We start from the raw sequence: 26,770 nt of genomic DNA, 5'->3' as shown, positions 1-26,770 counted from the left end.
TTTCGTAATACTAATTTCCTTCAATTCCTCCTCCTCACTAGACCCTTGGTTCCCTAGCATTTCTGGGAAGTTATTTGTGTCATCCCCCGCGAAGGCAGAACTAAAGTATTGTTTAATTGCTCTGCCATTTCCTTGTTTTCTATTATAAATTCTCCCGTTTCGGACTGTAAGGGACCTACATTTGTCTTCACTAATCTTTTTCTTTTTATATACTTAAAGGAGCTTTTCCAGTCTGCTTTTACGTTCCTTGCAAATTTACTCTCATACTTTATTTTTCCCCTCTTAATCAATTTCTTGGTCCTCCTTTACTGAACTCTAAACTGCTCTCAATCCTCAGGTTTGCTATTCTTTTTAGCAACTTTATATGACTCCTCTTCAGATCCAATACTATCCTTAATTTCTTTTGTTAGCCATGGTTGGGCCACTGTTCCCTTTGTGTTTTTGCGCCAAAAAGGAATGTATAATTGTTGCAATGCATACATTCGTTCCTTGAGTATTAACCATTGCCTATCCGCTGTCATGCCTTTGAATGAAGTTCCCCAATCTATCTTAGCCAACTCACACATCGTACCTTTGTAGTTTTCTTTGTTTAGATTTAGGACCCTAGTTTCAGATCGGACTGCTTCACTTTCCATCCTAATGAAGAATTCTATCATGTTATGGTCACTGTTCCCTAAAGGACCCCGCACAACAAAATTATTAATCAGCCCCTTCTATTTGCACAATACCAAATCTAGGATAGCCTGTTCCCGAGTCGGTTCCTCAACGTACTGGTCTATAAAACCATCTCGTATGTATGCCAGGAATTCATCCACCACAGTATTATTGCTAATTTTGTTTGCCCAGTCTACCTGTTGATTAAAGTGACCCATGATTATTATAGTATCCTCTTTACATGCATCTCTAATTTCCTTCTCTTAATGCCGTCCCTTACCTTACCACGACTGTTTGGAGGTCTATAGACAACTCCCACTAATGCAATCTGCCCATTGTTGCTTCTTAGCTCCACCCAGACTAATTCTACATCTAGATTTTCGAAGCCAATATCCTCCTTTGCTATTGCACTGATTTCATCCTTAACTCAATGCCACGCCACCTACTTTTCCTTTTTGCCTGTCCTTGTGAAATACCGAGTACCTTAGATATTCAGTCCCCAGCCTTGGTCACCCTGCAGTCATGCCTCTGTAATCGCAATCATATCATACCTGTTTACATCTATTTGCGCTGTTAGTCTACTTTATTGTGAATATTCCATGCATTCAGACACAGCGCCCCTAGACCCGTCCTTTTAACATTTTTATATATTATTTTTGGCCCTATTTGCTGCTAGCCCTTGTTTCCTCTGCCTTCCACTTTTGCTTTCTACTGTCTTTCAGTCCTATCTTTGTTTCCCTCTCTTTTATCTCAGGTTCCCATCCCCCTGCTAGTCTAGTTTAAACCCTCCCCCACAGTATTAGCGAATACCCCTGTGAGGATATTGGTCCTGCTCCTGCTGGGGTGCAATCTGCCCAACTTGTACAGGTGCCATCTTCCCAGAATCGGTCCCAACGCCTCAGGAATCTAAATCCCTCCCTCCTACACCATCTCTCCAGCCACGCATTCATCTGGTCTATTCTCCTATTCCTGATCTGGCTAGCACATGGCACTGGGAGTAATCCTGAGATTACTAGCTTTGAGGTACTGCTTTTTAATTTATATCCTAGCTTCCTATATTCTGCTTTCAGGACCTCATTCCTCTTTTTATCTATATTGTTGGTACTGATATGGGCCACAACCTTTGGCTGTTCACCCTCTCCCTTCAGGATGTCCTGCAGCCACTCAGTGACATCCTTGACCTTGGCACCAGAGAGGCAACATACCATCCTGGTGTCACATCTGCAGTTGCAGAAACATCTATCTGCTCCCCTTACAATAGAATCCCCTATCACTATTGCTCTCCCATGCTTTTTATCTCCCCCCCACACTGTGCAGCTAAGTTACTTGTAGTGCCATGGACTTGGCTCTTGCTGCATTCCCCTGCAAAAGCATCTCTTACAGCAGCATCCAAAATGGAAAATCTGTTAGAGAGGGAGATGGACACAGGGGACTCCTGCACTACCTGCCTAGTGCTTTTACTTTGTCTGGCGGCCATACACTCCCTTTCTGCCTGTGCATTCATTTCCTGAGGTGTGACCACCTCATTGTATGTGCTATCCATGAAGATCTCATGCTTGCAGATGTTCCACGGTGACTCCAGCCGCAGCTCCAGCTCTGAAACTTGGTTTTCGAGTAGCTGCAGCTGGAGACATTTCCTGCACACGTGGTCGCCCTGGACACTGGAAGTGTCCCTGACTTCCCACATCACGGGAGCATTATTCCACGTGGCCGAGCTGCCCTGCCATGACTTATCCTTAATTATTCCCTTTACTTTTACTTGCTCTAGTTTAGAGAATGTTATGGCAGAAGAACTACTCACAAGCTCCCACTTACCACTTCTTTTTGAGGAAAGGTAGGAAATGAAAGGAGCACCTCCTTCCCACTTCATTGAACTCCCTCTCTCACCAAATCCTAACTTAAGCACTCTAATGCAGCCCAAGGCAGCACTGTAGATGGCCTGCTTTTATGCTGTCTGAATCTAGCTTCTACGGATTCCTGGAGATGTGTTCTGGCATGGCCAGAGGAAAGAAGAATCATTGGAACAGGCTTTACTGCTGGTGGTGGATTTAAGAAACTCTTCAAAAACTGAGGAAAGCACCAGGTCGCTCGAAGCTACTACTCAGCGAGGCGAGGTTAGAGGAACCCAATCGAAGCTTGGAGCAACTGTGGATGGTTTGTTAGAAGGACTATAATTCCAGAAAGTACACCGTGTTAATATAAAAGGGGAATGTTCTTCTCTATAAAGTATATGTCGCCAACAAAAAAGAAATAGTGTTTAGTCAATAGAGCTTTTAGTCACTTGTTATAGTAAAAGTTTTAATGTGTGTATTGACATGTCATTCTTTCAGCTATTAACTGGATGTTCGAATTTCTTTTTAAACTTTATTGGTCTCTATGGAGTTGTAACAGTTTTAATTTGCCCATGTCCAGAAACACCAAAAATGGGGAATCAGCTCTTTCTTAGACACATCAAATCATACCATATTTCCCTCGGAACCGAATTACTTTGCTTTTTGGGAAGAGTGGGGTGAAAACGGAAGAACTAATAACCATCTTGAAGAGAGAGGAGCTTGGTGATAGACTTGATCCTGGATTGACTCCCCAGCACTGAACATTAAAAATACTAGAGTAAATTTTCCTCTGCAGTCACACCAGCCTGGATTCAACCTGGTCAGGTGTCTAACTTTGTGTAAAAGTATTTACAAACAGATGCATATTTGCTAAGATTATAACCACTTTGCAGTTTTGCAGCAATTGTGGTGGGGGCAGAAGAGATAAGAAACTTATTGGGTAGTCACTGCTGGCTGCTTTTTAAAGAACTGTTTCATGGGATGAGTGTCGTTGGAAGGTCAGAATTCATTGCCCACTCTAATTTCGCTCGAGAAGGTGGTGGTGATGAGCCGCCTTCTTGAACCTCTGCAGTCCATATAGTGTAGGTACATCGACGTTTCTGTTAAGAAGGGGAATTACAAGTTTTTGACCCATCTACAGTGAAAGAACAACATTATAGTTCCAGTCAGGATAGTGTGTAACTTGTAGATTGTAGTGTTCCTATGCACCTGCTGCCCTTGTCCTTATAGGTGGTAGAGGTTGCTGGCTCCCAAGGTGGTGTTGTTAGAGGCTTGGTGAGTTTATGGAGGAGTACTGATTCAGGGTAGGAAGTGGTAATCAGCAGGAGGTTTCCTTGCCCATGATGCCATGAGGTTTCATGGGGTCTGGAGTCAATGTTGACGACTCCCAAGCCCACTCCTTCCTGACTGTATACCAACGTCCTGCTTTAAGATGAGCCAAGGACCTCAGAGCCAATGAATTACTTCTGAAATGCAGTCAATGTTGTGTAAATAAACACCGCAACCAATTCGTGCACAGCAAGGTCCCACAAATGGCAATGAGATCAACGATCAGCTAATCTTCCCAACGCTTTCATAATGCTCAGCTACAAGAAAGGCTCGGTGTACAGCATGTCCACAGAAACATGGGAGGGAGTACTGAGTTGAGACCTGAAGAACAGAAACACAGAAAATTTCTCTTCTGAGAAGGCTGGTCATGCTATGTGCTGTAATGCCTCTTTCAGTCAGCTCAATGTTGGCAACTCAGTTATGGCACCTGGAGAAGATAGGAATTTGGTCCAATTCAGGGGCATAAGCACCTGCGCACAGAAAGGGCCAATGGGTAAACCTGCTCTAACATATCAAGCCCTTAAAGTCTAATTGAAAAGATGCACTTAGTGAGTTTGTGGAAAACTAACCACCTGAGAGGAATCAACATCACAGAAAGCATTTTCTAGTGTCAGCTTGATTCAGTACTAACACACATGGTTTGGAGTTAGAAAGTTGCGAATTCAAGCCCTCATCCTAGGAATTCAGTGCATAACCTAGGGTTCCATGCACATGAAATACTGTGGGAATGCTGCACTGACAGAGGCACATCTTTCAGATTAGATGTGAAACTGAGGTCCCATCTACCTATTCAAGTAGATGCAAAAGATTCCATGTCACAACTGAACAAGAGCAGGGAGCTCTTCCCACATCCTGGCCAACAGTTACCCCTAAATCAACACCATAAAAACAGTTTAACTGGTAATTAATTTGTTACTTGTGTGAGGTTGCTGTGTACAAATTTGTTGCCACATTTGCCTAAAAACCAGTGATCAAATTTTAAAAGTACTTAACTAGTCATGAAAGATACTAACAATCCTAGGCTCTTTTGCTCCCTATGTACAGGTGTACACTTAAGAGTGGTTATCGTCAAATGCTTGCCTTCCTTGGTTGATTGTATAAACTAAGTAAAATGTAACAGTCAACAAAAACATACATAACACTGGTATGTTTAGTTTACTGTCAAATTATAAGAGTAAATGGGATTAAGATACAGATCAGCCATGATCAAACTGCATGATGGAAAAAGCTCAAGGGCCTGAATGGCCTACTCCTGTTCCCATAACTGGGAAATTTTAAGATTACAAACTCTCTCACCATGTTGCTTTCTTTACAACCCTCCTGTTTGAGTTTGCTAGTCAGATTACAGGGGCTCACAGTGCTGCTCTGCAGTGTGAGCTGCAGGATTTGGACATAAGCAATTCAGACATACTTTAGACCTCTGTAGCTGCTGACAGGTTAATTCATATGTAAAAATAAACTTTACATGTTACAGAAAGCCAACTGAAATTTATTTGAAAATGTCATAGTCCTCCAAATATCATGATAGGTCAAACCTTGGATCACAATTCACACCTCCACAGAGTTGCTACTGTCTTTGAAGATGACCCAAAATCAAACAACTATGTATGTACAAAGAACTTAAAATTACATTAAAGAATAGTAGGGAATATGAAAGGTGATTGCAGGGCTATGAAGTAATGCATTGGTTCCTTCAATTTGAGGTGACATCTCAATTACATAAACATAAAGGTGGCCCAAATGTTGTACATCAATGTGGGCAGTGGCGTGAGAAACCCCAAAGTTACCTATACAATTTGAAATGTTAACACTGTCCTCAGTGGTATTACAAAATGTTCCACGAGAGTAATACAAGGTAGCAATCTCATTAAGGCAGCCAATTATTTGACAAGATCCTCTGAATGTGAAATGTAACTTCTGGAAAAGCATTTAGATAGAGTACAATCAGCAAATCAGTTACTCTTATTTAAAGGAACATACACAAAGTAAAAAACAGAAGTATAGTTTTCAGTCTTATCCATTATCTGATCGGTTACTGGGCTGTTTTTGAATGGTGGTAGTCAGCTGTTCTTCTACATACAAAATGTACTTGAAGGAGAAAATCAGAATTGAAATGCTAACTATACTCCTTTCCACAAAAAACACCTCAAATAGTGTCATGGTAAGTGATTTTTGTTTCTTTACATGGAGTGCTGTTCAGACTTGAATGTAATTCCTAGAAAATGTCACAAATCAAGTATATTCATTTTACAATTTAAATCACACAAGTGAAAAACAGATACGTTAACATTTAAGATGCTGGTGTATTTTTAGCACAACCAAAGGTCAAGTAAATCAATCAAGCCATTTAATCGAGCAGCCATGGAATTTACCTATGACTACCCTGATGTTTACCATGTATCAATCAGCAGTGCCCTAGCAAAGAGACTATATAAAGCAGCAAGAAAACTTTCCATCAGTTCACTCAAACTGAACTTTTAAACTATGATTCCCACAGTCACTGTGTTGACCTTTCAACAACTTTGCATGTTTAAAGATCAACTTGCACGGTGTGATCTTTTTAGAAGTTTTAAAGTCAAATCTATTTTCATTAAAGGGTGTATTACATCCACATTCTAGTAAGTTAGTTGGATTTCAAAGTAAAATGAACAAATTCAGCAGTTTCACGTTTACTGTGGAAGTTAATTCAGTAAAAAGAAATCAATTTGCTTGAGGATATTTTGGTTCCTTCAATCAGATGATTTCATATAAGTGTAACTAACTGTTGTGCAGAGCAAGTTTCCAATTATACTTAAGAACTTGTATCTAAAAATTTGAATGATTCCCATCGTTAGCAGCTATTAACACATGCAATTAGCTCTATGAGAATAGTACAACGAAGTAGGGGCATTCTGACCCCAGGCCTCCAACAATCTTTCTCAATATGCTGCCAAGAGGTACACCAGTGTTTCTCTACACCATTCTCCCCAGGTGTTGCCCAAAGAACTCCAAACCAATTTTTCACGTGGGGAATTCTCAACTCCAAGCTGCAGCATCCCAGAATTGCACACCTAGGGTGGAATTATAAGGGCCCTCCCGCCAGCAGAATCATATGGACCCGTTGAAGTCAATGACTTGATCGGCTCGCCATGTTTTCTGACCCTGTCACGGCAGGGCCATAAAATTCTGCCCCTACATCAGTTGATCACTTCAGACATTGCATTTTACCATTTGATGAAGCCCTAAGTCCACTTGTATCACACTGTGCACTTCCATGTTTGCAGCTTTGCATTAAGATTTTTTTTTCCTTTTTAAAACATACCATGGAAACTCAATTGTCTGCCATAACCGAGGACAACGCCCAGTGGTTAAAAAAGCTGCACCTCAGTGCCAATTAAAATCCAACCTAAACCTTAACTCAGCAGTTAAAAGAAACCCAGCAAAAAAAGCATGACCCAAACCAAGTACCCAACCCACACCTTACTCAAAGGATTTTGTGTAATCCATTTTATTTTGTGCAGATTTAATATGGTCCAGCAAAAGATGAGACTTGACCTGGCTCAAAGTATGCAAAAAATTATTCTTGAAGTATCAACAAAGTGTGACTTAAATGCAGCCACACAGCTGAAAGATACAATCCATCCTGAAGCTTTGGCTCCAGTGAATTCAAATCAAGGGTAATTGTGAACATAGATAATAATAGAGTGGATAACTGGACTCAGGGTGTAAACCCATTTATTACCCATCATATAAGCATAAAGGACATTGATGTAATTTTTAATTTGGTTACAAATGGTTTAAATACCATTTCCATTCATAAAAGTTATGCTGGCTAGCTCTATGGTCAGTAAAGCTGTCAGATGTACATAAAGCTATTTTATATAAAGAAATTAAATAGTACAGTTTTCTATAAGCCCTTATTTGCCATTGGAATACATAAAATCTACATTATAAACATTAATTGAAAAAAAATGAAGCAGTAAGTACTTATAAGAGGGAAATCTTTGTTGTGGTATAAAAGGTATTCACCGTGTTCAGTAAACCCATCTTTCTGTTGTAGAACCTTTCATTAGGAAAGCCAGACTTAAAGAAATTATTGGCATCTGCTTAAGATGTGCAGCTGGTTATGAAAGAATGGAAAATAAAAGGTTCCACAACAGCTAATTATAACTCAAGCTTTTCAGATTTAAATTTTTCAGTCTCAGTGAAAACACAAAAGCTTATCAATTCAATGAGGAAGCCTAAATAAACATGGTGACTATTTGATATTGTACACTATGATTTTCATCCTGAAAGGAACTGACATCCTGTGCTTTGATTACATCTTTTTTCTGTTTGTCTAGTCTAATTTCCATTTAGCTACGATATCCTATGAATCAAGGTCTTGATGCCAAGCGAACCATGTTGCTAGATGCACAATATGTACCACAGCAATATTAATATTTGTTCATGCATATTGACAGAAAGATGAACAATTTCACAATTTAAATGATGTCGGTCATATCAAAACATCCAACACAACAAACTCAATTACAGAACTGACCCAAGAACCAAGCAGCATATCAGTTGGTGAAGACTACAGTGTGCTATGGAAGAGTAGCAGCCATTTAAAAGAGCTTCTTTTGATTTTTTAATTTCAAAGTTATCATTTATCATTTCACAATGAATTACAGTTTATTCTACACCATAGCCATCTAAAATATCAAGTGAAGAACAAAGTCGAATAAGATGTGGTCTTATCCCTGTAAATCCAATATAATTTGTACCGTCATGAAAAGATGGAAGTGACTGGGGGGGGGGGGAAGGGAAACATATTGCATCATGTTTCTGCAAGTGTCTAAATCAAAAGCAACTTTAGCAGAAACCCTGGAACAATCAGCTGACTACTCTCTGCCAGAAGGAAGACAGTGAAAGTAGTGTCAGAATATGGAAAGGGGGGAAGAGAAATAAAAGCAGTTAATTGCTCAAAGGAATTGATTTTAATTAATGAATCCCAAGAGGTGGAATTTAGATTTTTCTTTCCCTGGCTCAACAGTGAGCTAAATCTCATTTCGATATAACGTCAATTTATAATTTAGATTTTGATATCTTCAGTTCATAAAATTGATTTTAAATTGGTAACTTGTGTGGTTATCTACTGAAGCATCTTGGACCATTCACAACCCAAACAAAACGCAGCCCAATAATGAGATAATGCAAATTACTTAATCAAAACAAATTTCCACACAATTCCACTTTTGGTCAATTTAGATTTGGGAACGAGTATGAATTTCAACTTTTTTTAATTAAACTACAGATTAAAATAGCACCAAAATCAGCAACCAGCTAGCCTGCTGGACTTCGTCAACAGGCAGCCTCTCAGAGAACAAATATTCTACTAGAAGCCGTACATTCTAAAGGGAAGAGAAATGTCACCAGGAAGGCAAAGGGCAGATACACTTGCAGCCATGTGAAAGACTCATTCTGAGCCACTTTAAGCTATGTATCTTTTATGCTGGTTTTTTGATATGTATTGATGACATGGACTTGGATATACATGGTATAGCTTCAAAGTTTGCAGATAACATGAAATTTGGAAATGTAGCAAACAGTGAGGAGGATAGTAGGCTTCAGAAGGATATAGACCAGTGAAATTGGACAATGCATGCCAGTTGCATTTTGACGTAGAGAAGCGTGAAGTGATGCATTTTGATAAGACACACGAGAAGAGATAAGGTAAACTAAACTGTATAATTTAAAAGGGGGTGCAGGAGCACTGAGAGGGTGTACATACAAAAATGTTTGAAGATGGTTGGACAAGTTCAGTAGAATATTAAAGGATCCTTGTTTACTGACACATTGAGCACAAAAGCAAGGAAGTTATGCTAAAAATCCACTGGTTCGGTACTAGCTGGAATATTGGCCCAAATCTTCCAATCAATGTCGGTACTGCTGTGTCCGACGTTGATCAGACAGAAAACTACCCACTTACTTGAATATGATTTTTCTGGCCAAACTTCTGATCCACAATGCAGATGAATTCCCTCGGCGCAGGAATCCATGGAGAGAGCAGCGAAGAGAATCAGCGCAGAAGCCATGCCCCTTTTTACAGCACTAGTTGCCATAAGTGTTTAAAGCTCCCCAAGCTTCTCAGTGTGCTAGTGAATGGGCGTATAAGTGAATGGGTGAGTGGATGAATGTGTAGGTGCGTAAGTGGGTAGTGTGGCAGGTCTGTATATGTAGGGTGGTGACAGGGTAGCTGGGTGATGCGGTAGGGTGGCAGGTCTGTATATGTAGGGTGGTGACAGGGTAGCTGGGTGAATGGGGAGTCGGGTTGTGGGAGATAGTCAGGTTGGGGATTAGTTGGGTGGTTGGGGCTTATCAGGTTGGCTTGGGGGATAGTTGGGTCAAGTTGGGAGAGGTTAGTTGATGTGGGGCTGTGGTCAGGGAGTCATGGTGGGTAGTCGTGTGGGGGTGGGGGGGGGGTCTGTTGTATAGTCACCCAGGAGTTAGGCTAGGATTTTTCTGCCTAACATTTCCTGGGTACCTATCCAGGTAAGTAAATCGGAACTGTCCGAAGTCTCTGGCTCTAACTCTTGAGTCAGAGACTTTTTCGGAGGGTCTTGGGGAGAAGGGAAATTGCCCATTGGAAGTTCAAACTTCCCAAGAAATTCTCAAGAAGTCAGTATGTCGGAATTTCAGTGGGGTCCGAGGTGTATTTTTGGTTGTACATCCGGTCTCTGATGATCTGGAGACCGGAAGATCTGGGCCATTGTATCCAATTCTGGGCCCCACTCCCTTAAAGAAGGTGCAGCAGAGATTTACTAGAATGGAAGCAAGGATTTGAAACTTAGCTGTGTGGAGGAAGTAGAGAAGCTGGAGGTGCTTTCCTTACAGCAGAGAAGGGTAAGGGGAGATCTGATAGAGGTGATCAAAATCATGAAGGGTTTTGATAGAGTAATTAAGGAAAAACTGTTTTTAGTGGCAGAAAGGTTAGTATGCAGCGGACACAAATTTAAGGTAATTGGATCAACGAGAGGCAAATTGAGGATCTCTCTCACATAGCAAGTTGATACAATCCAATCTAGAATGTTCAGCCTGAAAGGGTGGTAGAAACAGATTAAATAATAACTTTCAAAATGGATTTGGATAAATACTTGAAGGAGAAAAAGATGTAGGGCTAGGGTAAAAAGCAGGATAAAGGAACTAATTGGACAGCTCGAAAGGCTTAAAAGCTTCTTGAGCTGTATGATTTCATGATTCTAGCTCATAGAACTACCAGGCATGACCATTATTGGTGAGAAATCTAATTATTGCATCTTTCATTTCTAAATCAGAGCTGCCTTTTGTTTTGTGCAATTTGAAAGCCCCAGAACACATTGGAAGAAGAGTAAAAGGCAAGTATCCATGACTCTTTCAAAGACTCTTTCATGGAGAGAAGGAACTTCAAGCATTTTAACATCAATTATTGCAAGTACTAAGCATTTATTTTTAAGCTGTCAGAATTATAAAGGTTACAATAACCTACATTCCACCTTATAAGCAAGTTACACATGAAACACATCACTACTCAGTTGCATTGCAGGAGCTCCCCAATGATGGTAGAATGATTCACTACAAAACATAAATATGTGAATATTCAAATCTATATGTCAAACAAATAAGCATTTATTTTGAATATATAAAACAGAAAAATAAATTGCATTCATTGTAAAAAGAAATAAAATATATAAAACCAGGTCTATTACCTCTGTATGGTTCAGCTTCAATTATTCCCTCAGAGGGGTTACCATAGCTGCTGGAAACGATTCTGGTTTCTTTCAGGGTAGGCCCACCAGTCATCATGTGCTTCACGTCCTGAGATATATTAGAAAGCAAAGGATAATTCAAACGCAGTTCCCAAATGAGAGCACATTTAGGCATTTGTAATGTTATGAGTTTTTAAGAAGTGATATCCCTTATAACAGTGCTGATTCACACTGATACATGAAGCACCTGTGTGTGTGTTCTACTGCAATGTCATGAGGACAGTTATGACATCACAGAGATCACCAGGGTTCTCTAAAAAGATAACTCCAAATAATTCAGAAAAAAAGCTCATGTGTTCATTTGTATTGGCTCATTTTATCACCATGTAGGAAACAGATATCTCAATGGAATTTTTTCCCCTTGTGTTCCTGCTAGTATTAAGAGCAATGAGAAGATAGTTAATATGAATGATATACTACTAGGGCAATGCTTTAAAGTCCTTGTCTAATTTAAGCATTAGACAAGGCTCACTGGTAGCAATCTGGCCTCTTAGTCAGGTCCCACTCCAGTGACTTGAGCACATAACCTAAGGTGACACTTCAGCGTAGTACAGATTGGGTTCTGCACTGTCAGAGATGCTGTCTTTCAGATGAGATGCTAAATTGGGGACTATTCAAGTGGATGTAAAAGTTCCTGTCTATATTGTATTACATTGTTTGAATGGGGAGGGAAGTTCTAGGGGTATCCTAGTCAACAACTGTCTATCAACCTGAAACAGATTTCTCACTCATTTGTCTCACTGCTGTGCTTTTGCCTACATGACAGCAATTTTTCAAAAGTAAACCATTGGGATATTCTGAGGACATGACATATTCAAGTTTGTTGATTCATTTACACTTAAAGGATTGGTATCTTCATCCATTTCTATACTGTCACTTTCCTCAAAGTTTTAAAAGCAACTGTAATGCAGAAGTCAGAAGGAGAGAGAGCCAGAAATAATTTTGTGAAGATGAAGGATTTGTTAACAACAAGAAAACTCAAGCTTGTAACAAGGAAAAAAAAACTCATAAGGTGCTGCATTCTATCCACTTTCCTGTATGCCTCAGGAACCTGGACAATGAGTAAAGATCTGTGGAAGAAAATAGTGTCACATTCAAAGGCCTCTTAAGACATATGCTAAAAATTCCTATTTTTTATTTATTTGTTCATGGACTGCAGACATTGCTGGCAAGGCAAGCATTTGTTACTGATCCCTAATAGCCCTTGAAACTGAGTAGCTCGCTGGTCCATTTCAGAGGGCAGTTAAGAGTCAGCCACACTATATACCTTAAGACAAAAGGAGAGGTACTTGAAATTGCAAGAGCAAGAGGAACTCTAAAAAGTGACAACCAGAGAAGAAAATGTCAAGATTTCAGCCATTTAATCAGAGCTGAAAATCTACAGTGATCTCTCCTAGAGGGCAGCAGAAAGAGGGGTCGACAAAGGCGTAGTTGGATGATGGATGTCACAGAGTGGTTGCAGATGAGCGACAGCGGATGTGTAAGGATGGCGTAAGATAGACGAGCATGACATACCAGGATAGCAGATCTCCTAGCAGGAGCCGCTACAAGCAGCAGCAGTTATTCTCGATTTCCTCAAATAAACACTCTGTTGAGATAGCTTTAAAGTTTGCAACCTTGGTGTCATGTGACCTCAACAGGCGCTTCCAATCACATATCTGTGCCATCACTAAGACCGCTACTTCCACTTTGAAACATCGCTCAACTCTACCCCACCTCAACTCATTTGCTGCTGCTGAAATCCTCACTCATGCCTTGGTTACCTCTAAACTTAATTATTGCAACACTCCTGACTGGTCTCCCATTTTCTGTTCTCTGTAAATTTAAGGTAACCCAAAATTCTGCTGCCTGTGTCCTTATTTGCAGCAAGTCCTCTTCATTTATCACTCCTGTGCTTGCTGATCTACACTGGCTCCCAGTTAACCAAAACCCTGATTTTAAAATGGTCATCTTGTTTTCAGATCTCTCCATGGCCTCACCGTTCCCTATTGCTATAATCTTCCCCAATCCCACAATCGTCATGTCTTCACTCCTCTAATTCTACCTCTTGAGTATCCTCGATTTTAATTGTTCTACCATTGGCATTCCTTCCCTAGGCTCCCTCATCTCTCTCTACCTCTCTCTCCTCCCTTAAGATGCTCCTTAGAACCTACCACTTAGAAAAATTTTTGGTTATCTTCCCCCTTATCCCATGTGTCTCGGTGTCAAATTTTGCTTTATAACGCTATGAACCACCTTAGGGTGTTGCATTACATGAAAAGGTGATATATAAATACAGGTTGTCCTTTAGCTGTCCTTTATGAGTGCTTTGATTAATTGGTTAAATCTAAGATCCAATCAAAGAAACAAATTTATTGACTAGATAGTTTGGCAAGCTTCCAAACAGTATTGGGAAAGCACTGCAGAGTCATCCGAAGATTTTGTTCAGATACAGAAGGATGTAACCAATAAATTGAGCCTAAAATCAATTTTCAATCCCTAATTTTCCTCGTCACTCAGCTCAGTGTACACATCCAACAAATATGAAAAATGACCAGATTCTAGCAAAAAATATAACTTTTAAATTAGTTACTTAATGTTAAGAATGTCTGAATGAGGTTTCCCTGCTTAAGTTTATTCTTCTGCCTGGAGCCATATCAAGCTGCTATATATAGTTAGATGTTACAGGTCTGTGAAAAATCGTGATGAAAAGTCACACACCTGAAATATTAACCCTGTTACTCTCTCCGCAGACGCTGCCAGACCTGCTGGGCATTTCCAGCATTTTCTGTTTTTATTTCAGAGCTCCAGCATCCGAGTATTTTGCTTTTATGTAGATAAATTGTACATGGGTAGAGCATCATGGCAGGTGTAGTTTTGACCCAGTTCCTGTGGAAATAAAGTACTAAGAGTGCACCCTAACAATCCAAATCACTAACATCAACCAAGTGAGAAACGGTGTGGAAGCACATGGGGAAAACTGCATGTGGTGGGGAGGGGGGGGTGGAATTGTGAGAGCGAGCAGATGTACCAGATTGTTCATAAGCTTGGTGTTTGATCCTAAACTGAGCTTCCTTGTGTTCAAGTCCCTCCAGTGACTTGTTTTTCCCTATCTCTGTAGCCTTTCCAACCTTTCTCGGATTTCCTTCATCTCTGAATTCTTTTGTATCCCTCCACTCCCTTCGCACCAGCCAGGCCCAAAGCTCTGGAATTCCGTGTCTAAACTTTTTGAGTGCCCTGCCTCCCTCTCTTCTCCTCCTAGATTAATTGGGATCTGAAATTGCATTTTGAAATAGATAACAGGAAAGACTTGGAGTTAATTTGGGCATTCTGCTCTCCCATTAGTGAGCCATGCTTCAAGGAAGTTGGGCTACAGACAGGATGACAACGTTGTAGTGGTGACTTACTGATCCATGTTCATGGGGTAGAGAATCCTATTATTGGTGGTTATTTCTATTGTGACAAATGCAGGGAACTTGCATATAATACAATAGTATTTGTCAAGGCAATTTTTTTTTAAAAGAGAGAAATTCTATGTTTCAGGATACAAGTTTAAATAACCTCTCATAGAATTCAATGCAAAATAGTCATAATGTCCACACTAATTGTAGTATAAGTTACAAAGACCACATTGTGTGAGGTTAATTTTCATATTGTACCCAGTTATATAATAGCAGCTGGGTTGCTATAACTGGTCCCAGTGACCTTGGGTTAAAACAAAATATTCAGCCAGAATTCTTGATTAGAATTTAATGGCAACCTGATGGATAACGAGCATGTAGAAAATGTCAGATTGGCTTGGCTGAGATATTGTCCCATGGTTGAATATCCCACTGTCTAGATTTACAGCTGAAGGAACAATCACTTTGGTGAGATATCTGGGGACACCCAATCCTATGGCACTCTGTGCCTGCCATGATTCAGTACCCTTACAAAAATGGAGAAAGTGGAAGGAAAAATGTTGTCAGGAAGTAGCACAAGAAATGGGAAGAAAATATTTTATTCATTTTGTTATTTACCATGTATACTTGCAACTTTGAATTACTTTAATCTGTTGTCTCCACTCCTAGGCCAGGATTTTCCGCCCCTGTTGGTATCGGGCTTCATGGCAGGGATATGGTGAGAAGGCCAAAAATAGGTTTTAGGCCATCGTGAAACCAGTTCACTTCACTCTTCAATGGTGGGCCGCCTTTCCCGCCATCCAACGCTGGGAACCTAATTTCAATATATTTGCATCTAATCATCTTGCCTGCCCGCCAGATTCATCCCCCCACACTGGATCATCCTGGCACATTGGCGTGATTGCACGCTGACATGTTTCACAACAGCAGTATTTAAAAGGCGTGCACCTGGCGAGCTGAACTTCGAGGGGAACTCGGAGGTGAGCACACACTAGTGTTGCACAGTGCTCGCAAGGGTCGCCCGTTCAACTTCAAGGAGGCACCGTGCATTCAGGTGAGGGCATAGGTAAGTCACTTTGTCTCAGCTGGAAAGGGCTGCACTGCGGTTGGGGTGAGGGGGTGGGGCAAGGCAGCACTGTCTGATGGTAGTGCACAAGCACATACAAGTGGGTTGAGGGAGCGGGGAAGCAGCAAATGCATACATTAGGGAAACCTTGTATTAAAGTGAACATTCTTCCACAGCTGAGACAGTTCAGGTGCTGCTACATTGGCATGCCTGGAGTCGGCCCTCTAGTTTATCTACCCTTTAAGGCAATGCAGAGGCATGAAATTGCCACCAAATGCTCCTGAACTTTTCATCCCTCGGGCATAGACTGCAAATTAATGAGCATTTTAGTGGGCTGCAGAACAATTGGATGACTGCGCAGGTTGTACAATCTCCTTGTGAAAGCTGATCATGGAGCAGTCACTGATGGAAGTGGTCACAGTCCCTTGCAATGTCATCAATCAGGTTTGGATCACCTCTCCCATAGTTCAAGCTAACAGCGCAGCCTTGCAGTGTAGGTTAGGAGAATGCCTGAGCCTGAGCTGAGAGCACAGCATGCAGTCCAGTGAGCAAAGCTGCTGTCAATTGGTCAGGTGGAGTGGGGCGGAGGTGGGTCGGGTCTCAGGCATCCATGTAGCGCACCAAACTCTGACCATTCAAGTGGTGGATAGCACTCTCCGGCATGCGTTAAGGGGCCTTCAGACTTAACCAGGACAGGTTCTTAGTACACCCATGTCTAAGGCACGCGTGTCTCTCTTTCATCCTGCAGGAGTACAACATCAGGAGCATGGAGCCTGGTGACTTAACTGTATGCCTAATGGCTTACAGGGAGCACTCAGACGTTTACAGCATAGAAGGAGGCCATTTGGCCCATCGTGTCCGTGCCGGTCAACAAAGATCTGACCAACACTAATCCCATTTTCCAGCACTAGGCCCATAGCCCTGGAGGCTATGGCAACGCAAGTGAAGATTTAAATACTTCTAAATGTTATAAGAGTTTCTGACTCAACCACCCTTTCAGGCAGAGAGTTCCAGACTCCCACCATCCTCTGGGTGAAAAAATTTCTCAACTCCCCTCTTAGCCTTCTACCTCTTACCTTAAATCTATGCCCCCTGGTTATTGACCACTCTACTAATGGAAAAAATGCCTTTCTATCCACCCTATCTATGCTCCTCAGTCTCATACACCTCTATCAGTTCCCCTCTCAACCTTCGCTGCACCAAGGAAAACAACCCGAGGCTATCCAATCTTTCCTCATAGCTCAGACCCTCCAGCCCAGGCTGCATCCTGGTAAATCTCCTCTGCACCCTTTCCAGTGCAATCACATCCTTCTTATAATGTGGTGACCAGAACTACACGCAGTACTCCAGTTGTGGCTTAACCAGCGTTATATACAGTTCCAGTATAACCTCCCTGCTCTTGTATTCTATGCCTTGGCTAATAAAGGCAAGTATCCCATATGCCTTCTTAACCACCTTATCTACCTGCCCTGCTACCTTCAGGGATCTGTGGATATGCACACCAAGGTCCCTCTGATCTTCAGTACTTTCCAGGGTCCTACCCTTCATAGTGTAATCCCTTGCCTTGTTAGCCCTCCCCAAGTGCATTACCTGAAACTTTTCTGGGTTGAATTCCATTTGCCACTGCTCTGCCCACCTGGCCTGTCCATTGATATTCTCCTCCAGTTTACAGCTATCCTCCTCACTATTTACCACCCTACCAATTTTTGTATCATCAGCAAACTTCTTGATCATAACCACTACATTTAAGCCCAAATCATTTATGTGCACCACAAACAGCAAGGGCTCCAACACCGAGCCCTGTGGTACCCCACTGGAAACAGACTTCCAGTCACAGAAACACCCCTCTACCATCACCCTGCCTCTCAGCCAATTTTGGATCCAATGTGCCATTTTGCCTTGGATCCCATGGGCTCTTACTTTCTTGACCAGTCTGCCATGAGGGACCTTGTCAAAAGCCTTGCTAAAGTCCATGTGGACCACACCATATGCATTACCCTCATCAACACTCCTGGTTACCTCCTCAAAAAATTCAATTAATTTTGTCAAACACAACATTCCCTTGACAAATCCATGCTGACTATCCCTGATTAATCCATGCCTCTCCAAGTGCAGATATATTCTGTCCCTCAGGATTCTTTCTAGTAACTTCCCCACCACTGAGATTAGACTGACTGGCCTGCAATTTCCAGGTCTAGCCCTTCCTCTCTTTTTTAATAATGGGATGACGTTAGCAGTCCTCCAGTCCTCTGGCACCTCACCTATGGCCAGAGAGGATTTGAAAATTACTGCCAGGGCCCCTGATATATCTTCCCTTGCCTCCCTCAACAGCCTGGGACACATCTCATCTGGGCCTGTGGATTTATCCACTTTTAAGGCCGCTAAATCCACTAGTATCTCCCCCCTCTCTCTCTGTTAGCTATCTCTAATATTTCCCAGTCCTCCACCCTGATGTCACATATGCCACGTGCTGCAGTATTTGGCGCCACAGGGACTTGGAGCGCATCCATGGCTGGTGACTGTGAAAGTGACCACGGTGCTCAATTGTTACACCAGTGGCTCCTTCTAGGGCTCCACAGGTGACCTTGGCGGGATCTTGCAAACCTCCGCACACAAATGCACCCAGGAGGTCACAGACACCATAGTTGCGAAGGCACACAACTTTGTGCATTTCACCCATGATCAGGCATGCAGGGAAGCAAGAGCACTGGGATTTGCACAGATCTCTAGCTTCCCACAGGTGCACGGTGTCACTGATTGCACTCACATGGCGCTCAGATCTCTGTGGCAACAAGCAGTCAACTACGTCAACCACAAGGTATATACTCGCTGAAGGTTCAACTGGTCTGTGATCACAGAAAATGCATCCTGCAGGTCTGCGTGCTATACCCTGTGAGTATACACAACTCCTATATTCTCAGTAGGTCTCAGATCCCTGACGTCTTCCAGGGTTCACAGAACCTGCAGGATTGGCTCCTCAGGGACAAGATCTACCCACAGAGAATGTGGCTGATGATGCCCGTGCGGCGGCCTCAGACTGCAGCAGAGTGAAGGTAATAACGAGGTTCATGCTGCAACTCACACTTTGGTGGAGCAAACCATCGGGATATTGAAAATGAGGTTCTGGTGCCTGGACCGGTCTGGTGGAGCCCTGCAAGATAGTCCACAAAGAGTGTCACACATCATTGCCGCCTGCCACGCCCTTTACAACCTGGTGCTGCAATGAGGGAAGGAGCTGGCTGAAGAGGAGCTGGAGGAGCTGCACATCTCCCCCAATGAGGACAATGTTGACGGAGATAAAAGTGAGGAGGTCCTCGAAGACAAGGGTGACGGCGATGAGGCCATCGCATGGTTCAGACAAGGCAGGCGGGCTTAGGAGGCCCTCATAGTCGCTAGATTCGTGGAGGATGGTGACAATATGCAGTGAGGACACTCCATAGATCTTCAGATAGCTTATGTGAATGTCTGACACCTGTCGGGCTGATGGCACTTCACTTGCGCTCTGTGAACAGGGTCATATCATGGAGATGAAGTGGGGAAACTAACTTCTCCTGATCCTATGGCTTCGTGAGTGGAACACTTCATGACCCCACTGTCACCAGACACAGATACTAATGAGATGGGGGGCCAGCTGCACCTCAAAAGTGCTGGGAGCACACAGAGAGAATGACAGAACTCTGTGCCGCTGTCCCAGGACATTCTGGCAGCAATAAGATGCCCCATCGAGGTGAGGCATGACTGATGTGTCCAGTGACAGTGAAGGCGCACCAACAGTGTGCTGGGAAGGTTGCACAAAGCACAGGGGTGAGGCCCTGGACTGAGACACTTGCCTTTATCTTGTGCAGGAACCAAATTTTCACTTCAAACTGACACAAACACTGCTCATCAGAACAAGGAGCCATAGACAGGTGGCATTGTTGGGAGTTTATTTACAATCGTACATTATGTACAGGTGATTAATGCCCATGCCCAGGCAGTGAAACTACATTTTCTTAACCTTCCTAACCCTGCCGCTATGTCTTGGTTCTCCCAGGACATCCACAGTGGCGGTGGAGGCAGCTTGCTGACTGCTAGGCCCTTTCTGTGGTGACCTTGACGGGTGCCCTCTGGAGAGGCGAGACCTGCTTTCGGGGTCCTGCTGTGTGGCAGTGGCTGAAGTTGCTGGGGTCATAGGAAAAGGGGATTTGGATAGGCTGGACACTCCCAGAGTCACTTGGTGGGAAGCCCTGGGGTGTGCATCTGCTGATCCTCCTCCCCATGGATGCCTGAGGGCCCCTGGCTGACTCCTTATGGAGAAGGAGAAGCTGGAGTGAGATCGAGCTGCTCCACACCCCTCTTGCATTGACACTATTGGAGGCCAACTTTGGTGTCAGCGATGGAGTTCAGCCCACGCAACAGTGCAGGATTGATATCCTAGACCAAGGTCTCCAAGGCAGCTGCCACCTCACCAGTGTTGACCTAGGTGTGTTGGCATGCCAGCGCTATCACCTCAGACTACAGGCAGATGGACTCCTCCATTGTGCCTTGCAATCTGAGGAATGCAGCGGACATCTCTTCCTGATGTTCCCGAGGTTGCCTTTGCAGCTTCAGCAAATGAGGTATGACCGAATCCAATGGCTCTTCATCTGACTCGGGTTTAGTAGATTTGTGGCCTCCAGTAGTCCTCCGAGTACAGGGAAGTCCCTGCAGCCACCAGCTGTGGATTGGACAGTGTGATGTGCTCACCAGATTCTGACCTAGAGGCTACTCTAGCGTTAGGTCCCACTGAGATGTGTGTCTCTGCGCTGGTGGAGGGTGATGATGAGCACTGTAATTGGTCTTCAATAAGGCTGTCGCCAAATTCTTCTTCCGAGGTGTCTTTGGGGCTTGAGTCAAGGGCCTGGGTCGTGGTCCCCTTTGGTTGCTTCCCAGATGTGCCTGCGAAAGCAGGGAGAGATAATTAGTGCATGGCAGGGGACGACGGAACAGGGGAAGTGGCTCAAAGCATGGTTGTCTGATGGATGTTGCACTGCTGGATCCTCACGTGGTTGCGCACTGCCGACCTCACCATCAGCACAGGAATGGTCCAGATTGTCGCCGGCCAACTGGATGACTCTATTTTCAAAATTTGTGAGGACCTTGAAGTCAGGCATTCCTCCACCAGTCTGCGACCTCTCTCTTTTGTTGCGTGCCAGCTTGTCCTTGAAAACAGATGGAGAGAGTGTAAGCAGGACGCCAGCCAGGCCAAATGATAAAGAATGCCTGGTATGTCTGGGTGGTGAGTGGTGCCATGGACGGGATGAGGATATGATCTGCAGAGCAGACGAAGGTGCGTGTGAGAGTGGGAATGGTGATGTCCCTTGAAATGGCAGTGAGCAAGATCCCTGTGGATGTGTGATGGGCTTGAGAGTGTGGGAGTTGAGAGGGATGAGATGAGTGATTTACTCTGGCAGAACGGAGAAGATCATTGATCCTCTTTCGGCACTGGGTGGCTGTCCTCTTTTGCAGGGAGTTGGTGTTGACCACCGCCCCCATGCTGGATTGGTGACCTTGCTTGTTGGTCTTTGCCCAGAGCGGGGGTAGAGGACTTAGCGGCGGGCCTCCACTGTGTCCAGCAGGCGCTCGAGGGAGGCTTTCCTAAATTTGGGGGCAGCCTGTTTCCTCCCTTTGGCAGCCATCAGTTCCCAGAAGCTTCCTATCCCTTGAAGAGTGCTAGCTCTCTGCAGGGGTGGCCTTTAAACATGGCACCTGGTTTACTGAGGTGGTGACAGGGCAGGCAAATCAGAGGCTGCCCTGCCAGCAACCCGGCGTGTTTCTCAGGAATGCAATATTAATGAGGTAAGGCACACTGGAAATGGGATGATACAGCGCCTGCGGCAGGCGAGTTCTTTTTTCTACCCACTACCTCACGGAGTGCAAATCCGGGACGATTCCGCCCCTAGTCTTGTACCCATTGTGAAACCTGAAGAAGATAGTTTGCAACATGACATAGACCATGGAATTTTACCACTATATTTTCTGACGAGATAATTCCTGTGACCAGCGGATTGTTTCTGCCGATTGGTGAATTGATAGAATGGGCATAGACTCAGGTTTATTTTGAAAACAATAAAGGGGAGAACTTAGATTTCTTTTTCTGCATAGAAGATTGTATAAATATTCAAAAAGAAAAAATATAAAAGGGTACAAAGGGCAGGTTAATGGGATTAGAGTAGAAAGTTGGAGTTATTTCTGACATACATGCAATGGGCTAAATGACTGACTTGTGTTTAATCTTTATGTTTCTTTATAATAGTAATAGAGAGAAACAAGTGAGAAAGTGGATCTGTCATTTGGTCAGACACAATAAAATATCCTCTCATTGTACGCACCATTTAAAAAGTGACCTTGTATGAACAGAAGATTTTAAAAAGAGCTAACCTTTAGATTAATAGTACCTTACCTCAAAGCATTGCTTTCCTAAGTACTAATAAAAAGGAAATTGTAAAGTGCGTTTTTGTATTTACAGTTCTGGAAGGTGAATTATTTTCATGACTCAAGTTCAAACATGTCAACGTGTTACTAAGTACTGCTTTCTAAAAGTACTTTGGTTTTGAAACTTACCTCTTTCTATGTTACGTTTCCATAGTTTCTTACTGTGGCCTCATATTTATTTGGAACCGTATGTTTCAATTAAGATCCATTCAGCTATGATAGGAAGATGACTATTCCATCAGTCTGGGTTCAAATTTAAGTCTCACTACTTAGTCCTCCATAAAATTGCAGTACCATAAAAATGCATCTCAGTATGGTCCTGTGTGTAGCTAAGTCTAAGACAATTCAGCAATCAAACTGCGTGACAGAAGCAAAATAATCTTTTTAAAAAAAGCCAATCTGCAGCCATACATTATAACTAATTTGGGAATCTTATTTTTGGAAGGATGTCAAATTCATTTTGATAAGGTAAGAGACGAACTAGTTGGTGAGCCAGTAATTAGATCACCGTCATTAGAATGAGGGGAAAAACAGAGGAGGTTGTTAGGACATGAAATGACCTACCAGAGCCAGCACTGGAAGAAGGATCCGCGAAAGCTTTTAAAAAATAAATCAGTGTTTGACAAATTTAAAAGGCCACAAGAAAAGGACAGGAGGATGGGACTAAGTGAACAGCTTTTTTTTTTAACATGAGCCAACATAGGCACACTGGGCCCTATGGTTGTCACCGTGCTGCAGAATGGTATGATTCAACTGACCTGTGAATGACCCTAGTTTACAAACAGTTACAATTATATAGTGTCCTATTTAGAGCAGCAGCTTTAAAAAGGGACAGGCCAAACTAACAGATAACATCACAATTATGCTCCGAACCTCAGGTTGTTAGCAACACAAACGGATGTCCACCGGTATTTAATATACGTATTAATTAACATAAGATCTGCACATCATGTGCATGAGTTTTGCATATAAGTATTAAACTATAAGTATTAAAAATTTTGTAATACTTTTCAAATCAGGAAATTTATATCGAGCTCTTCCCCCAAGCTCCTCCTTCCATAAGTATCGCCATACCCTTTGACTCTGAACATGCCATGGCAGGTGCACAAGTGTAGTATCAGAATGGTAGCTACAAAAGATATTTTATAGCCAAAATTAAATGCAACTGGCAACAGATTGTAAAGCAGAACAGCAAAAAAAGAGAAACTTAGAATTAACATTCCCAATTCAACTGCCACCAAATATCTGGAAATCTAAAGTTATGGACTGAATTTCTAAAATTACATTTTGTTAAGTAGGTATTGTCCTTAAATGGAAGTTCTCATAAGAATGGCTCCAGCAATTGAAGTGATTTGCTGAAGTCATCATATTTTTCATTCTTATATAGTTGGACTGATTGTTAGGTTGTCACAGACTTTTCACTGGTAATAAGAAGTAGCTACAGGTGAACTTGTTGGTGTATTAATAGTAAGGAAACGCAATACAGGACAATAATCTGCTGGTGCCTTTTCTCCAGATTTAAATCAGTAAACAACAATCATGTTAAACTGGAATGGTTTCATTACAGGATGTACTAGGAAGGGAGGAATTTCAGCTTTTTTTTGTCTCCTATTTATACTTGGTGAGGGAGGAAACTGTTTTTGTGAGAGACTTGATTTTCTAGACAGGTTTCTCATAAAAAACAGTGGACTTTATTCACAGGGCTTCTAGCAAGATCCACAACTAGACACAAACTCCACCCCTAAGATTCCCCGTGTTTTGGGCTGATTCATTCACACTGTTGCGTGATACAACACAGTAAAATAAGTCTTAAAGCTTACAGTCACTACAGTTTTGTAACTGCAATTTTAAAAGGATACTTTAATAGTTAATGCCAGATGAGTCCATGCCTGATTGCTGATCAAGTAATCAAGCAAATCACAGTGAATGTAAATGTCTTTTTGAAATGGGAGAATAGTTCATATAGCAACAATTTCCTTTTAAAGTGTTCTCTTACCTTTTAAGGGACAGTGTGGGAATTATATTTGGTCACATATGTAAGTCAGCTGCTCCTCTAATTAAGAAGAATCAAACAAGAAACAAGCAGCACTTCACTTGCACTTCCCTCAATTTAGTCTACTGCATTCGCTGCTCCCAATGCGGTCTCCTCTACATTGGAGAGACCAAACGCAGACTGGGTGACCGGTGTGCGGAACACCTTCGGTCTGTTCACAAGCATGACCCAGACCTCCCTGTCGCTTGCCATTTCAACACACCACCCTGCTCTCATGCCCACATGTTCGTCCTTGGCCTGCTGCAATGTTCCAGTGAAGCTCAACGCATACTGGAGGAACAGCACCTCATCTTCCGACTAGGCACTTTACAGCCTGCTGGACTTAATACTGAGTTTAACAACTTCAGATCATGAAGTCTCTCCTCCATCCCCACCCCCTTTCCAATCCCCCTTTTTCTAATTATTTATTTAAAATATATTTTTCTTTTCTCACCTATTTCCATTATTTTTAAATGTATTCCCATCCATTGTTTCATCTCCACCTTTTAGCCTATTTTGATCCCTTCCCCTCACCCCCACTAGGGCTATCTGTCACTCGCTCGTCCTGCTTTCTACCCTTAATGTCACCATTAGCACATTCCTTAGCTAATATCACCACTGTCAACACCTCTTTGTCCTTCTGTCTATGACATCTTTGGCAATCTCTCCTTTGCCTCCACCTATCACTGGCCCTCTATCCAGCTCTACCTGTCCCACCCCCCTCAACCAGCTTATATTTCACCTCATTTCTATTTTTCCTTAGTTCTGATGAAGAGTCATATGGACTCAAAACGTTAACTGTGTACCTTTACGCAGATGCTGTCAGATCTGCTGAGTTTTTCCAGCTATTTTTATTGAAGTGTTGCATTTATTTAGTGATTTTCATAAACTCAGGGCATCCCAAAGCACTTCACAGCCAATGAAATGTTTTTGATGTGTATTTACTGTGGCAGCCAATTTTTCCACACTGCAAGGCCCCAAAGCGATTAATCGTTTGATTATCTGTTTTGGTGATATTGACACAGGGATAAATGTTGACCAGGACAATGGGAAATCTCCTCTCTTTTTTGATATGTGTCAGGGGATCATTTACATTCACTTGAGAGGGCAGACTTGGTTTATTGTTTCATCTAAAAGACAGCATCTTTGACAGTGCAGCACTCTACTCAAGCGTTAGCCTAGATTCTGTGCTCAAAGTCTTTTGAACTCTCAAGGTTCTGTGCTACCACCTCTGAGAAGACCTTACAGCAAGTGACCCTCACAACAAGAGTGCTGAACACTATTTTTCTCATGTGAGTACTGATAAGCAGCGTTGTCTAGCTCCTAGAGGCAGTAAATTTTAAAGGTTTTTTGAACTCCAAGTTTAATATCCAGAACCAAGGAGGACATCAAATAACAATACTGCAAGGTGACCCAAACAATCATATTCCTACTGCATTTAATTTAATCAGGTTTAAAGCAACAATCAATTGCAGTGTGTGAAAATATAATGTCTTTATAATGGACAGTATCAGAAAGGTAGCTCTTTGTAAGCATGTCAACTTGCTACACACAGAGACCTGACTTTATGGCCACAAGCAAGTTAGCATCATTTGATAATAAAGTGATTCTTCTATCACAGGAGAACAGTTACACATCTAGGCATGTTGCCCCAAAATATTCCTCTTTGAAAGATTTTTTTTATGGGGGAAATATTAGCCTTGTTGTATTGAAGTGAAGGTAACATCTGCATTACCACCAACACAATGAATAAATATCTCGCTTCATTTGGACAGTCTATGATCCAGGATGATGCTGGCATTTGTGCAATGTTTAATACTGGATACCCCGCAAGTGTAGAGCTACTGTATAATGCAAAAGTTTCATTCATCCTAGTTTATATTAATATGAATTAATGGAGAAGGGTATTCTGAAACCTGCACAGAAAATTTGGAGCTTTGGGTGATCTTGATTCTTTCATGTATTCAAATGAGTAATTATTTGCATTGTTCAATTTCACTGTTGAAACTCAGTCTATACTGGTAACCAAATTAAGTGCAGAGAGCAGTAATATGACTCAATGTCCATTAATACTGCACTTTGGCTGAACCAGTGTACACAAGATAATATTGGATTACAAGCACCCACCTGTATTTACATGAACCTGGTCTGGCTGAATAGATAAATTAATGAAATTCTCTCGTCATGTATTTTCAAACAGTGTGTAAGGAAATACACATGAACAAAACTAAAGTCCAATGAATGCTTAAGCTCACATA

The 26,770-nt window shown here is 42.3% G+C and overlaps 1 protein-coding gene across 11 annotated transcripts in view; it reads right to left on the bottom strand.

Annotated features, from left to right (window-relative positions):
- arfip1 (ADP-ribosylation factor interacting protein 1 (arfaptin 1)) overlaps nt 1-26,770 on the bottom strand; it is a 228,441-nt gene that overhangs the window by 42,786 nt on the left and 158,885 nt on the right. For all 11 annotated transcript variants that reach the window (XM_078541507.1, XM_078541432.1, XM_078541462.1 and 8 more), the window contains one exon: nt 11,522-11,630. In XM_078541507.1, the coding sequence (XP_078397633.1) occupies nt 11,522-11,630 (109 nt within the window). The remainder of the gene's footprint in view (nt 1-11,521; nt 11,631-26,770) is intronic.

The sequence above is a fragment of the Cetorhinus maximus genome, chromosome 1 (assembly GCF_964194155.1).
Source record: "Cetorhinus maximus chromosome 1, sCetMax3.hap1.1, whole genome shotgun sequence".
NCBI classification, from domain to species: domain Eukaryota; kingdom Metazoa; phylum Chordata; class Chondrichthyes; order Lamniformes; family Cetorhinidae; genus Cetorhinus; species Cetorhinus maximus.
Note: the sequence above shows the minus strand (reverse complement) of the source record. Positions and strands in the feature narration are given on the sequence as shown.